At 45.2% G+C, this 16,031-nt stretch overlaps 1 protein-coding gene across 1 annotated transcript in view; it reads left to right on the top strand.

Annotated features, from left to right (window-relative positions):
* The first annotated feature begins 6,836 nt into the window (after positions 1–6,836).
* Positions 6,837–16,031, top strand: part of PGM5 (phosphoglucomutase 5) — a 108,299-nt gene continuing 99,104 nt past the window's right edge. Inside the window, exon 1 of the mRNA XM_080972774.1 lies at positions 6,837–7,190. Coding sequence (XP_080828900.1) covers positions 6,930–7,190 — 261 coding nt within the window. The 5' untranslated portion in view covers positions 6,837–6,929. The remainder of the gene's footprint in view (positions 7,191–16,031) is intronic.

Here is a 16,031-nt window from a genome sequence, read left to right as displayed (position 1 = left end):
TTGGCCCTTGGACTTCTTTTGGAACTTCCTGCACTCCCGCTTTGTCTGGTGCACATCATCGTCTTCACTGGAGGATGCCTCATCACTGCTGGCCTCTTCATGATGCACCGTTGCAGATGGATGTCCCGGACCCCGCAGACGATTCAATCCATCAGGGCATCGTCTAAGTCTCGGAACTTGCAGTGCATTGCAGCCTGTCGGAGGGCAGCAGTGTAGTTGTTAATTGACTCCCCCTCTGCTTGGTTCCCGTGGTAGAATGCATGGCGGGCAGCAATCTTGGATGGCTTTGGTACATAGTAGTTGCGGAGCTTCTCTTGAATCGTGTCCCACAGTGTTGCCTGGACTGCTACAGGCGCAACCAATGCTCGGGCCATCTCAAACACCTCAGGCCCACAGAGGCTGAGGAATAGGCCCCGCGTACGCTCCTGTGATACTTCCGTCAGCTCGTTGGCTTGGAGGTAGCAGTCGAACCGAGTGAGGTAGGAGTCCCATGATTCAGAGCCTGGCGCAAACGGTGGTAGAAGCTTGTGAAGCCATGGTTCCGATGCCGATGTGGGGCGATGGATGGAACACAGTGCTCTAGCCAGAACGGTCAGCTCTGAATTGGTTCTGTTCAGTGATTTCGCTCGGTGTTTCAGCTTAGTGATTCAGCTCCGCTCAGAGGGTGGCTGCATCTGGCTGTGCTCTGTTGTCTATCCATCCCATCCTCGTCGCCAGTGTTAAGTTGTGGGTGAACATATCAGACGACACAGCGATTCTTAAAACAGCTCTTGTTTATTCGCAGGCTAGAACAGAACTGAACTGAAGGGTTCAGCCAGCCTGCTTATATAGAGCTCCACTAGAATGCAACTGTAGCCATTTTCTGTAACTATCCAATCACTGAACGTCACTTTCGATCCCTTATTTGCATATGTGGACCTGAACTATCTACAGTATCCCCCTGCTGGCCCAGGGTGAGAACTTCAGTACATTACAGGTATCTCGGGTTGCAGACGGTTCAGGTTACAGACGGTTCATGTTACAGACTCCGCTAACCCAGAAATAGTACCTTGGGTTAAGAACTTTTCTTCAGGATGAGAACAGAAATTGTGTGGCGGCAGCAGCGGGAGGCCCCATTAGCTAAAGTGGTGCCTCAGGTTAAAAAAATTTCAGGTTAAGAACGGACCTCCAGAACAAATTAAGTTCTAACCTGAGGTACCACTGTATGCAGACAGGGCAGACACAGAAAAAGAACTATGGTATGTTTGTCCCCACCACATCTACCGTAGCTAGGCACTCCTAAGCAAGGAGATGGGACTCAGAGCTCTGCCATTGTGATATCCACCCCCCACCCCGTCAGCATTTGCAAAAGGATCCTTAGTCCTCTGTGAGGTTTTCCCCATTGCAATGGTTAAACAAAGTATATATACTGGGGGAGACTTCCCACAAATCCATAAAGCATACAGAAGTTTCTCCACTGTGAACAATTTAAATAGCTCAGAGCCTGATTAACAATGCAACACAGCAAAAGCAGTTAAGACAATACTTACAAGTTTGCTGGGAAGAATTAACGCTCACACAAGTGAGACACAACCATTTCTCAAAAACATTTCAATACTTTTTTTTGTTTTGTTTCAACTTGCCTTTGGCCACTAACTGGCTATTGTGTCAGGGAAGTTCCCCCACCCTTTTCTATTGTGCTTTTAAATGGTTTTAAGATTTTAAATTATGTTTTAATAGGGTTACTCATTAAACTGGCTTGTAATATTTATACTTATTGCATGTTTTTAGTTGTATCTGTTTAATTTATGCTGTAAACTGCCTTGGGTCTTAAAAGAGTAATTTAATTTGACTTTATTATTTCAGAATTTCCTCACAATTAATATCAGTCCTGGACAATCACCACAGATCTGATCCATTAAAATACAGAGGTGAAATCCTAATTTTTCTAGAAACCGCAGAGCTTGAAGTTTATGTCTCACCAAACTAATGAAAGTTATTTTTCTTTAGACTATCACAGCAGTAGATAATGAGGAACAAGCTGGTGTTCCCTCTGTAATTTGTAATAATTTTTATCATACATATTTTTTTGTTTGTTCTGGATCAATCCTTGATACCAGATTCATAGAATCATAGAACTGTAGAGTTAGAAGGGATCTAGAGTGTCATCTAGTCCAATGTTCGCACAACATAGGGCTCAAACCCACAACCCTGAGATCAGGCGAACGAAGGCGTTGTGACACCCGGGGCGGGGCGTTGCTATGTAGGGCACATTTGCGGCGTCCCTACGTACGATGCATGCACCATACGTAGTGACGCCACACATGCGCTGTACATAGCAGTTTGCCGGCACCGCCGCTCCAGCACCATACGGATGGTGCCAGGATGTTCTGCTCATGGCTGCAGCAGCAAACTGAGGATCCTCTACATGCAGCTGTAGTGGTGACGGAAGGATCCCACCGCCGTCCATACAGCGCTCAACCGGCGCTTGCGGCAAACCGCTATGTACAGCACATGTGCAACGTCATTACGTACAGTGCATGTGTGCGACACCGCACATGCGCTGTACATAGTGGTTTGCCGCTGGCGCTGGGATCCTCTACTCGTGGCTGCAGCAGTGAACGGAGGATCCTCCACATGTGGCTTCGGCGGCGCGATGGCTGCTTGCACATTCCTTGGGTGCCAGCCACAGTAGTGGGAGTCACTGGACCTCACTCGTACCAGGTGGCACTCGAAGACGGACGCTTGTGGCGCTGGCAGATAGACCAGCTTAGGCGCAGGGTTGGGGACTTGGACACTACCGTGGTGCCCCCAAATGCGCTCGTGGCTCCAGAACAGACACTTACAGATGGTGAGGCCCCACCTACATCTCTCTTGCAAACTGTAGCTGTGGAGCCGAATCCAAGCCACTTCAGAGGGTCTGCCGGACTTCCCACAGACTCAGACCACTGCCGTGCCTGACATTCCGCCAACTCCACTTGCAGATGTTCCACCCACAGCAGCGGATCCAGGGGACTTGGTTTCAACGCCACCTAGGGTCACGCCACAGCCTCAGTAAGAATTGGGTGGTCCCCCGGACTTGGGTACCGGTCCTCTGCGGTCTGGCAGAGTTTCCAAGCACCCAACTTATTTAAAGGACTATGTTGTTGGACATGTAACACTGTTGGTCTAAGTATGTGGAAGTATTTGAAATGTAACCAATATACTTTTGTGCCTAATTGAACCATTACGTGTAGTGCTGTACATAAGGAAACCATTACGATTGTAACTAACGTCTTATCTTGGTGGGGAGGGATGTTATGTACTGAAGTTCTCACCCCGGGCCAGCAGGGGGATACTGTAGATAGTTATGCAGATAAGGGATCGAAAGTGACGTTCAGTGATTGGATAGTTTAGAAAATTGTTACAGTAACGTTGTACTGGACCTCTATATAAGCAGGCTGACTGAACCCTTCAGTTCAGTTCTGTCCTGGCCTGTGAATAAACAAGAGCTGTTTGAAGAATCGCTGTGTCATCTGATATGTTCACACACAACTTAACACCACGTAGTGTGGTTGCTGACCTTGAGCCTGACATCCTGGAGAGTGAAGTCAAATGGGCCTTAGAAAGCCATGCTAATAACAAGGCCAGTGGAAGTGATGACATTCCAGCTGAACTATTTACAGTTTTAAAAGATGGTGCTGTTAAGGTGCTACACTCAATATGCCGGCAAGTTTGGAAAACTCAGCAGTGGCCAGAGGATTGGAGAAGATCAGTCTACATCCCAATCCCAAAGAAGGGCAGTGCCAAAGGATGCTCCAACTACCGCACAATTGCACTCATTTCACACGCTAGCAAGGTTATGCTTAAAATTCTACAAGGTAGGCTTAAGCAGTATGTGGACCGAGAACTCCCAGAAGTGCAAGGTGGATTTCGAAGGGGCAGAGGAACCAGAGACCAAATTGCAAACATGCGCTGGATTATGGAGAAAGCTAGAGAGTTCCAGAAAGACATCTACTTCTGCTTCATTGACTATGCAAAAGCCTTTGACTGTGTCGACCACAGCAAACTATGGCAAGTTCTTAAAGAAATGGGAGTGCCTGATCACCTCATCTTTCTCCTGAGAAATCTCTATGTGGACAAGAATCTACAGTTTGAACTGGATATGGAACAACTGATTGGTTCAAAGTTGGGAAAGGAGTACAACAAGGCTGTATATTGTCTCCCTGCTTATTTAACTTATATGCAGAATTCATCATGTGAAAGGCTGGGCTGGGTGAATCCCAAACTGGAATTAAGATTGCCGGAAAAAATATCAACAACCTCAGATATGCAGATGACACAACCTTGATGGCAGAAAGTGAGGAGGAATTAAAGAACCTTTTAATGAGGGTGAAAGAGGAGAGCACAAAATATGGTCTGAAGCTCAACATCAAAAAAACGAAGATCATGGCCACTGGGCCCATCACCTCCTGGCAAATAGAAGGGGAAGAAATGGAGGCAGTAAGAGATTTTACTTTCTTGGGATCCATGATCACTGCAGATGGTGACAGCAGTCACGAAATTAAAAGACGCCTGCTTCTTGGGAGAAAAGCAATGACAAACCTAGACAGCATCTTAAAAAGTAGAGACATCACCTTCCCAACAAAGGTCCGTATAGTTAAAGCTGAGGCTCCAATACTTTGGCCACCTTATGAGAAGAGAAGACTCCCTGGAAAAGACCCTGATGTTGGGAAAGATTGAGGGCACAAGGAGAAGGGGACGACAGAGGACGAGATGGTTGGGCAGTGTTCTCAAAGCTACCAGCATGTGTTTGACCAAACTGTGGGAGGCAATGGAAGACAGGAGTGCCTGGCGTGCTCTGGTCCATGGGGTCACGAAGAAGAAGAAGAAGAAGAAGAAGAAGAAGAAGAAGAAGAAGAAGAGGAGTTTGGATTTGATATCCCGCCTTTCACTCCCCTTCAGGAGTCTCAAAGCGGCTAACATTCTCCTTTCCCTTCCTCCCCCACAACAAACACTCTGTGAGGTGAGTGGGGCTGAGAGACTTCAAAGAAGTGTGACTGGCCCAAGGTCACCCAGCAGTTGCATGTAGAGGAGCGGAGACGCGAACCCAGTTCCCCAGATTATGAGACTACCGCTCTTAACCACTACACTACACTGGCTCTCAGTGTGTCGGAAGAGTCGGACACGACTAAATGACTAAACAACAACAACTAACAGATGCTAAAGAAAGTGGCGGATTGTCTCTACCAGACTTGAAATTATATTATGAAGTGTCCTGTCTCTGCTGGCTATGGGAATGGATGATTTAAAAATATGGATGTATTAGACTTGGAAGGGCATGATAATAGATTTGGTTGGCATGCATATTTATGGTATAGGAAAAAGAAGGAACACAAAGGATTCCTGAACCACATTATAAGGAAATCAATTTATCTAGTATGGGAAAGGTATAAAATTTTATTAGAGAATAAAACACCATGGTGACTTTCCCCATTAGAAGCGATACCCGTTAAAGAAATTAACATGAAAGGGCAATGGGCAACCTACAAAAAGCTGTTAACTGAAGTGGAAGATCAATTGAAATTGAAAAAAATGATGATATAAGGTACTTATTAACGGATTGGCTACAATATCACCAATTAAGTGACATATTTAGGAGTGACAAAGGAGTGGGCTTTGGGAAAGAATTCTCAAGGTTTGAAAAAGAATTATTGGAGAACAATGAGAAGTTATTATCAAAAATGTATAAGCTACTGTTAGAATGGAACACTAAGGATGAAGAAGTTAAAGCTGTAATGATACACTGGGCAAAAGATGTGGTAATAATATACAATTTAGCTTATGGGAGAAGTTGTGGAAAGAGGACGTAAAATTTACGGCTTGTTGTACACTGAAAGAAAACTATATGAAAATGATGTACCGTTGGTATTTGACTCCAGTAAGACTAGCAAAAATGTATAAAAACACTTCCAACATGCTGGAAGTGTAAACATAAAGAAGGTACTTTCTACCACATGTGCTGGACATGTAAAACAGTAAAAGACTTCTGGGAAATGATATATAATGAATTGGAAAAAATCTTTAAGATAACTTTTATCAAAAAACCAGAAGCCTTTTTACTAGGGTTAACAGGAGACGAAATACCAAAATATTTAAAAAGACTATTTATTTATTTATGCAACAACAGCCACAAGAATGCTACTCACCCAGAAGTGGGAGGAAGAGAAAGCCCCAACCAAAGAAGAGTGGATAACCAAGATGATGGACTACGTCAAAATGGCAAAGATGACCGGGAAGATGATAAAAAATTAGTTAAGAGTGGAAAAAATTATAGAATATCTCAAAGACCATTGTAGATACTTGAAAACGTTAGCAGGATTGTTATAACACTTATAATGTAATATGATTTAAGGTAAAAAAGGCGATAAAATGGATTAGAAAAACGTAATTAGATGTGATAGGAATTGGGGGAAATTGGAAACCAGGGGTGGGGGGAGTTCCGAGGGATTTAAGTAATCCCAGAAGTGTATAAATTAAAAATGATGTGAATGTATAAGAATATTGTTTAAAAAATGAAAATAAAATATTTTTTTAAAAAGGAACTTGACAATACATCCTTTGACCCAAGCGATATAAATAAAAGCGGAGGTCGTGTGAGTGAAGGCTTCGCAGGCTGGGCTTCTAGCCTGGAGCTCTTTTGTCGCAATTCACTGACAGGGCGGGATCCCCGCCAACCAACGGGCTTCCCGCCGCCTCCAGTTCCCTCTCTTTCCGCCTTCTGATTGGCCGAGGCTGCTGCTGCCCCTCCGGCGCCCTTGTTCCGAAGCGGCCAGTTGCTTCGCTGGGCGCCCGGCGGAGCGGCGTCTCGCCAAGCGCCTCTTTCCCGCGCCGCCCGCAGCGGGCGAGGAGGGCTGTGCCGGCGGCGCTCCGCATGTGAGGCGCCAGGCCGGGCTGCGGCCGAGGGCGCCATGGAGGGCAGCCCCATCCCGGTGCTGACGGTGCCCACGGCGCCCTTCGAGGACCAGAAGCCGACGGGCGGCGGCGGCCTGCGGAGACCCACGGCCGTCTTCGAGAGTCAGCGCAACTACCTGCCCAACTTCGTGCAGAGCGTGCTGTCGTCCGTCGACCTCCGCGACCGCCAGGGCTGCACCATGGTGGTGGGCAGCGACGGCAGGTACTTCAGCCGGACGGCCGTCGAGCTGGTGGTGCAGATGGCGGCGGCCAACGGGGTAAGGGCGGCGGCAGCCTCGGCGCGGGGTCTGGAGTCGGTGGGCGGCACCGTCAGGAAAGGAAGGAAGCCTGTCCGGAGTGAGTCGCTCCGAAGCGAGGGGCTCTTTGGGCGGGGCGCGCTGGCTTCCTCGCCGACTTGCTCCCCCGGTGCTCTCCCCGCTCGCCGTCACGTACGGGGAGCGAACTCGGGGGCGGTCTGCCGAGGCCAGGGGGCGGTTGCAGGTTCCCCCAATTTGCCTCCCTTCTCCGATGTCTAATGGCACCTCCCCATCTATGCCCTCGAGTCTGTTTAGGAGTAAGAGGCAGGTGGACAGACGTGGGATTTGCAAATGTGTGGAGTGCTTTTACAAAAGATTCTCAGCATTTTCGACATTTAAGAGGCACAGAAAGGTTCAGTATCCCAGGAGGAGATGTACCCTCATTTATTAATGCCCGACTTTAGATTTGTGTTTGAGGCAGTCAAGTCTCTCTGACCCTGTGCCTGCTTCCAGAGAACAATGTTACTGTAAGAAGGTGAATATAGCTCTGGTTTGTTCCACTCAGATGGTGTCTGATATGTTTAACTTAGATTGCTGTAGTTTGGCTGCTTTTTTATGCTAGAGAGAAATATTTAAATATATATATTTAATAGCATATATATTTGCCACTGGGGATAAAAGCTGGATTTGGTGGTACACATTTTCGGAGTGGGAAACTTAAGAGAATATCATCTAAAGAGCTCTGGGCCTTCTGGTTTTTTGTTTTGTTTTGTTATGACCATGTGTTGCATGGTTTTTGTTTGGCACAAGCTAGCTCAGGAGCTTTACAATGCCTGTGCAGTTAACAAAAATAGAGCTTGATGTTGATGTGTTCCTGTGAGAGAATGTAACATTCCTACAGTTGGAGATGGCTCTAGGCACTCTGGTACTCACAAAAGCATTAAAAAGTATTAAAATTTACCCCTTTGCCTGGATGTTATTTTGGATGGTTGATTACCTCATGTCGCTTCTATGCCAAAGTCTCCACTTTTCCAATGACTTCAGCTTTGTGAGCTGGTTGTTCACTTTCAAAAATTCCCTTTCATCTGTGCTTCTATTAGAAAGTAGCCCAGACTTTCTAACAGCACACATAACATTGACCAAACCAGACACTGGGTCCTGTGTTTTGGTTTATAAGTTTGGTTTATAAGTTATAGTTGGACTTTCTAGGCTCAGTAGACCTAAGCTGAAGTTAGTATAGGGAGGTGCTCTTTTGCAGAGGACAAAGAGCAAAAAGGGCACAGTGGGCATCAAAAGGTAGGATAAGTGAAGGAAGGAAGGTTACTGGCCCCTGAGGGGGTTTCCATGGACCATTTGGAGACCCATTGTGAAGAGTTTTTGAGGCGCTTCAATGGTTAAGTTGTTCTTGATGCCATAATTGGTGCAGAAATATGTCAGGTGTCCAATGCTGTGTCTAGAAAGGTTTTGTGGGATCAATTTCAGTTGATGGGACCTGAGGATATTGTCAGGGTGTTTGCAGCAATACATCAGACCATACAGAATCATAGATTCTCTTGTCCTGTCCCTTATGATTAATAAAATCTTGCTGGCAGGGGATGGATCCAGGGTGTGGTGAACGCATCATGATGCAATGAAGTGGTGCCCACTGCTTTGAGAGAGGCAGTGGTGTTACCACATCTAAAGAAACCCAGCATTGGACCCACTCATCTGCAATAGTTATCAACCTTTTTTCAAGAAGGTGATTGAGAGGCTTGTGGCAGAGCAGCTGCCGGCATTATTGGATGTAACTCATTGTCTAGACCAGGGGTCAGTAAACTTTTTCAGCAGGGGGCCAGTCCACCATCCCTCAGACGTTGTGGGGGGCTGGACTATATTTTGGGGGGGGGAAATGAACGAACTTGTATGCCCCACAAATAACCCAGAGATGCATTTTAAATAAAAGGACACATTCTACTCATGTAAAAACACACTGATTCCCAGCCCATCCGCGGGCTGGATTTAGAAGGTGATTGGGCCGGATCCGGCCCCCGGGCCTTAGTTTGCCAACCCATGGTCTAGACCCGTTTCAGTCCAGGTTCAGGTTTTCTGGACCAAAATGGCACTGGCTACTCTGATGGGTGACCATCAAGAGAGGGGCAAGGAGGTGCAACCTTGCTTCTTCTACTCCATCTTTCTGCAGCTTTTGATACCATTGATCCTGGACCCAACAGATTACAGTGGTGCCTCGCAAGACGAAATTAATTCGTTCCGCGAGTTTTTCCGTCTAGCGAATTTTTCGTCTTGCGAAGCACGAAATCCCATAGGAATGCATTGAAATTCAATTAATGCGTTCCTATGGTCAAAAAAAGTCCAAACAAAGCCAAATTTGGAACAACAAGAGTTTATTAAGTGCTCTTTAAAGTCACACATACTGTAAAGAGCATTTCAAAAATTGAAGGAACAATAAATTAAGTTTCTAAACATGACAGAAAAGCATTTAAAAATTCAAAAAAAAACCACACAAGCTCCCAGATTCTTGCAAACCCCTCCCCAACTGTTCCCCCAGCCACCCACCACACAGAAATTCAAACCCAGATTTTTTTTTTAAAAAAACAGCAGAGTGGCCCAATGGTCACAAAAAATCATAAAAATGCAGAAAAAAACCACACAAGCTTCCAGATTCTTGCAAACCCCTCCCCAACACCAAGTCCTTGAATTCCAAACACCCCAACCCAAAATCCAAACCCCCCCAAAAAAGTTTTAAAAGTTTAACTTACCAAATGGCTGCAAAAGAAGTTTTGTAAAAGCTTCAAAAATCATCAAAGTCTTCAAAAACCTCAAAAAAGGCTACCACACCGCGTGCTATGAGTTGCTCCTCGAAGTCAAGTCGCAACTGCACCTCTTCAAGCAATGCACCCCGGGTATTAACGGTTTTACGAAAAAGGAAACAAACTTGCAAGACGTTTTCGTCTTGCGAAGCAAGCCCATAGGGAAATTCGTCTTGCGAAGCAGCTCAAAAAACGCAAAACCCTTTCGTCTAGCGAGTTTTTCGTCTTACGAGGCATTCGTCTTGCGGGGCACCACTGTATTTGTTTCTCTGCCCCTGCCCCTTCTGTTACATAAACTTTCCTTGTTCTTTACATATCAGACCTTTGATGTTTTCTTTGCCATTCAACTTCTGAGCACTAGATGCAAGTTTACCAAGGCGTCGTTGGGAACAGAATCTCTGCAGAGCCTACAAGGACCTCCATAGCTTTGCATGGTAGTAAAACTGCACTGCAAATGGATCAAATTTTGTGGTTTTCAGATCTGTAATAATACTGGATACCAGTACCTCACATTTGGAAGTTACCATCTTATTAACCTTATAGTGCCTTAACTTGACAATCATTCCATCTCTGATTTATTTCAGCATTTTTTCTAAACTATTTTGCCCATAACCAGCATATGTTTGTAACTAGAACACAGGGGAAAGCAGAAAGCTCAGTGGTGAAGCACATTGCAGGTTCAGTCTCAGATAGGGCTGGGAAATGCTTCCATCTGAAATCCTGGAGAGCCTCTGCCTGTCAGTGTGTAGACCGAGGGTGGGGGATCCTTGATCCCACTGGCCTCCCCTAAGGCCCCACTCCTTCTCCTCAGCCCTCTTTTCCTCTTCTGCTGAGTTATAACCTCCAATGCGCTGAGTAGGGCAAGGGCTTAAATCTCCCCTTCCCACAATCTCTCTCCATGATCAGAGTTTCCGGCTCAATAGCAGGGAAAATGGCATGCAGCTGAGTCCCACTGCTGAGCTGATCATGGAGGAAGAAACAGAACAATCAAGACATAATGCTAAGAATGCAGTTGAGTGCGGTGCATGGGAAAGCGGCCGTGACTGTACTCTCTTTGATTTTGTACTGTGCCAGGCCCCCAGAGCAGCCATTTATGTTTTGCCATTCCCCATGGCAGCCATTTTATGACTGGTGCCCACAGTACTCTCAAAATTGGGAGAAACATTAGGAAGAACTTCCTGACAGTAAGAGCTGTTTGACAGTGGAATTTGCTGCCAAGGAGTGTGGTGGAGTCTCCTTCTTTGGAGGTCTTTAAGCAGAGGCTTGACAACCATATGTCAGGAGTGCTCTGATGGTGTTTCCTGCTTGGCAGGGGGTTGGACTCGATGGCCCTTGTGGTCTCTTCCAACTCTATGATTCTATGAAATTCTATTCTATGAAAATTCAAAATATGCCTACTGGTTCAAAAAGGTTGGTGTGCCCTGCTCTACAGCAACAGAAGTAGCCTTTGTAGTCAATCACGGCCCATTTGTTTTAGGCCAAAGAGAGAAACAGGAACCAGATCATGCAGGTTTCACAGCTTGATGGTGCCTAGGCACTTTCAGTGGATCCTCTTTGCCCTTGCTTCTCCAGATACTTTGCTTTTTTACTGTCGCTTAGAAGCGCATCATAGGCACATTGGCCACGATTTTGCTGTTTGTATTCTCTTATTAAAAGATAACTCACCTGCACTTTTGCACTGTTGGGTGTTATATGGAATGTTGCTTATGTTGTGGGACAATTGAGAAACAGGTTTTGATGTGAATGGTAGCCATTCTCTGTGCCTTTCTGTTGTTGTTTTATGCCTTTAAAAGTTTTTTAATATACCATGTTTGTACCACAAGAACTATGTGTGTATGAGCAACAATTGAAAAAGCTAAGGGAAAGCTTTTGGCAATCTGTAAAAAAAAAAAAAAAAAAAAAAGAATACTTATATTTTCTCCACCCTTTTAGTACAATTTGGCAGAATGAAGACAATACTATAATAATCTAGAGGCAAGTGGCTTGATTTCAAAAGCAGCTTCAGGGACAGAAAACAGGTCATAAAAGGATAAAAAACTACTCCAAAACAATTCACAGTATACTTTTATTTTTTAAAAAAATCATATGTAGGTTCTTCAAAAAAGACACACACCAAAACACACAGAGATGCCTGAAAGTTTTCTGAGTTTGGGCTTGGAACTAGTTCCCAGTTTACAAACATATCCACTCCAATCCCCCCAAGCCCCTCCTCTGCCTTTAAATTCCTCTTATCAGGCAGTACAGCTGAATGATGATGGCAGTACAACCAATGGTAATGCCCCTCCAGCTGCAAGAAGGAAGGTAGGAAATTGGATCTCTCCCTTCCCTTTCTGGCCAGCTGCTAGATCAGCCGGGGAAGGCGGCTGCTGCCATTAACTGGGAGAAGAAATGTTTCTCAAGGACCCTTGGGACTGTCTCTCCCCCGCAGCATGCCAGAAAGGAAGGAGAGGGTGTAGATCTTCCTTCCTTCTTTTACTGTGGATTGAGTGCCAACAGGGGAGATATTGGGGGGGGGGCTAGGTGAGAAAGAGGGGACAGGAAACTTCTGAACTTAAATTGTTTTTGGAAATAAAGCAAGCTTTTCCTGACTTCTGCGGAAATAACTTGGACAGCGGTCCAAGCAGTTCAGTTTGATTTGGGCTGGGGGAGTTCATCTATCTCTGAAAAGAATAAAAAGTAGTTATTAGCACATTAAAAACTGGGAGAGCTCAGTTGGTAGCGCATGAGACTCTTAATTTCAGGGTCGTGGGTCCAAGTCCCATGTTGGGCAAATGATTCCTGCATTGCGGGGGGTTGGCTCCATGGCCCTTGTGGCCCCTTCCAATTCTACAATTCTATGATTCTGTTAAGGCCGTGATTTAGAGGAGAATGACATAACAACAATGGAGAATTACAAGAACTTTACTATCCACATTAAACAATCGTATGAGTGAGCCCTAGGTCTTTTTTTCCTGAGTGCTGAAGTCAAAGGGATCATCCTTTGATTTGTGTTTGAGCAGCACCCCAAAACAAAGAGAGGGAGGAAGGAACAGAAAGATGGCTTCTCTGCTTAACCTAACTTTGATGTTCTTCCATTTATTGATCACCTATACTTCCTCTTATCTTCCCTCCTTCTTTTCAGATAGTAAAAAATAAGAATCCTAAACTTTCCCAAGGAACTGATGACCACAAACATGTTTCTTTCATCAGTCTCATCATTTGTATCTTTACAGCAATCCTGTCAGGTTGTTTGGCTGAAATGCTGTGAATGAGGTTTGAGGCTGAGTGTATGTATGTACCGTATTTTTCGCCCTATAGGACGCACTTTTTCCCCTCCAAAAATGAAGGGGAGATGTGTGTGCGTCCTATGGGGCGAATGCAGGCTTTCGCTGAACCCTGGAGAGCGAGAGGGGTCGGTGCGCACCGACCCCTCTCGCTCTCCAGGCTTCAGGAAGCTATCCGCAAGCCTTGCGAGCCCGGCGGGTGGCAGCCCGCTCGCAAGGCTTGCGGGTGGCAGCCTGCAGCCCGAAGCACGGGGCACTCTCCGGAGTGCACCCCAGGCTTCGGGCAGATATTGTAATGAGGATTACAACATTAAACTTTATAAAATTCAATTGGCTGCCAAACATCATAGCTTTTTCGTCTGTGACATTGCTAAAATCAGATCCTTTCAAAACTATTCCTTCTGCTAAATTTTTAATCCAAATTCTGTTTGTTTCCTACCTTGGTTATTGCAATCACGAGTGTTTCTTACTCCTTAGTTCCTTCTTTTGAATTCCTCTTTCATCATAGGCTTTTATCTTAAAAATTTTCATGGTCTTGTTCCTGCTTATCTTCTCTGCTTTTGCAACTTTGCATCTTGCGTTTGAATAATCAGGAACTAACATATTTAGTTAGTTAGGAACTAACACTAAATATCTGTGATCACTTGTACATTCTCCTGTCCCAAGAGGAGAGGTTTTGTCCCTGACTTCATGCTGAATATAGTGGTACCTCGGGTTACATACGCTTCAGGTTACAGACTCCGCTAACCCAGAAATAGTGCTTCAGGTTAAGAACTTTGCTTCAGGATGAGAACAGAAATCGTGCTCTGGTAGCGCGGCGGCAGCGGGAGGCCTCATTAGCTAAAGTGGTGCTTCAGATTAAGAACAGACCCCCAGAACGAATTAAGTCCTTAACCCGAGGTACCACTGTATTTGAAATGCAGTATTGTCGGATGTGAAACACAAGAGCATCCCTAGAGTGGACATAAAAGGGGATGTCTGGACCAGCCAGTCGGAACTTCCTGTTTCTCCTAGGCTGGGACAGACTTCCTCTGCATGTGGCTAGAGGTGGGTGTGACCTCACCTGCCCAGGTAACAAAAGAGCAGGACTGGTCAGCCATCTCTCTCTCTCTCTCTCTGACTACATTCATTGAAGAAGCAACATCTTCTTAGCCTAAGATTCTCTCTTGGCTTCCAGCCAAGAGAGGACAAAGGAGCTGTCTCCTTATGGGATAGTTTCCAGGTGCATATTACTTTTGTAACTTAAGTCTGCCTTCTGGGATCCATTTGTGAACAGAATGTGTGAGTAAACTCTTTTTATACTTTTATAGAAGACTCTGTCGTGTCTATCTTTTTATGAGGGACTGAAGGGGAAATTACCAACGAAACTTATTTTAGAGGCTTTAGCAAGCCTGAGCAAACGCATCCGCTGCACAAGCTTATAAAGGGGAATGTTACTCTGCTAAATTGTAGAACTTGTTAACACAAGTTGGAAAGGATATAATCAAACAATATATCCTCTCCTGCATCCCTGAACATTCCCATAAGCATGAAGTTGGGGACAAATGGAAAGACTTGAACATTCAGCTTAGAGTTGGTGAGGAGCAGCAGAAACACGCCAAGCTTACTTGCTCTCTGTTCCTGCTTGGGGGGGTGGCTTTGATGCTCCAACTACCTGGAAGGCACAGGGACATCCCTCTGCCACCCCCTCTAGCTCATAGCCAGAGAGGAGAGGCAGAGTTAAACAATCCCCTTTATAATTTTATGCAGCGATCAGCTTGTCGCTGACTCGTCTGAGTTCTACTAATAAAGATGCCTTCCTGGTTAAAAATCCCTTGGAATCCCTCTTAAAGAATACACACACGAATCTGATTCATGTTAATATAAAACTATTTTACTCTCAGATTCATTCAGGTTTACAGAGCTGTACCTGAAGGCAAGCTTAGGTTACATAACAACCAAATAAACTATACCAGAGGGAAGTTGGTGTGAGGTGACTGCAACTGAGCAGTTAACTTTCAAAACTACCAGCAACCGACAAACTGGTTGTCACAGCAACCGGTTAGAACATGGAGGCCGTTAGTCCTCTGTCGGAATGTTGCACTTGACTGTAGCTTTAAATCCCACATACCTCTTCTCAAGCAGTACAGTGGTACCTCGGATTACATATACTTCAGGTTACATACGCTTCAGGTTACAGACTCCGCTAACCCAGAAATATTACCTTGGGTTAAGAATCTTGCTTCAGGATAAGAACAGAAATTGTACAGCAGTGGCAGCAGGAGGCCCCATTAGCTAAAGTGGTGCTTTAGGTTAAGAACAGTTTCAAGTTAAGAACAGGCCTCCGGAACGAATTAAGTTCTTAACCCGAGGTACTTTAACCAACCAACCAGAGTCCCAGCTTTACATGTAGATTCTGGAAAGTTTCTTTTGGCAGGGGCTTTGTCAGGATGTCAGCAGTCATCTCTTTGGTGCTGCAATAAAATAGTTCCACAAGTCCACTCTGAATCATTTCATGAATGTAGTGGTACTTCACACCAATATGCTTTGTTCTTGCGTGGAACTTCTCACTCAGAGATAGCTTCATGCAACTTTGATTATCCTCTAGCAGCTTAACAGGTACCTTGCTCACCAACCCAAAGTCCTTAATGAGTTGATCCAGCCAGGCAACCTCTCTGCATGCTTCTGTAGCTGCAACATACTCTGCTTCTGTGGAAGATAATGCTACACAGTTCTGTTTATAACTACCCCATGAAACAAGTCCATCCCTGAACATAAACATATATCCACCTGCGGATTTATAAGCATTGTCG

Source organism: Podarcis pityusensis (genome assembly GCF_964106645.2).
Source record: "Podarcis pityusensis genome assembly, chromosome: 11".
In the NCBI taxonomy this organism is placed as follows: Eukaryota; Metazoa; Chordata; class Lepidosauria; order Squamata; family Lacertidae; genus Podarcis; species Podarcis pityusensis.
Note: the sequence above shows the minus strand (reverse complement) of the source record. Positions and strands in the feature narration are given on the sequence as shown.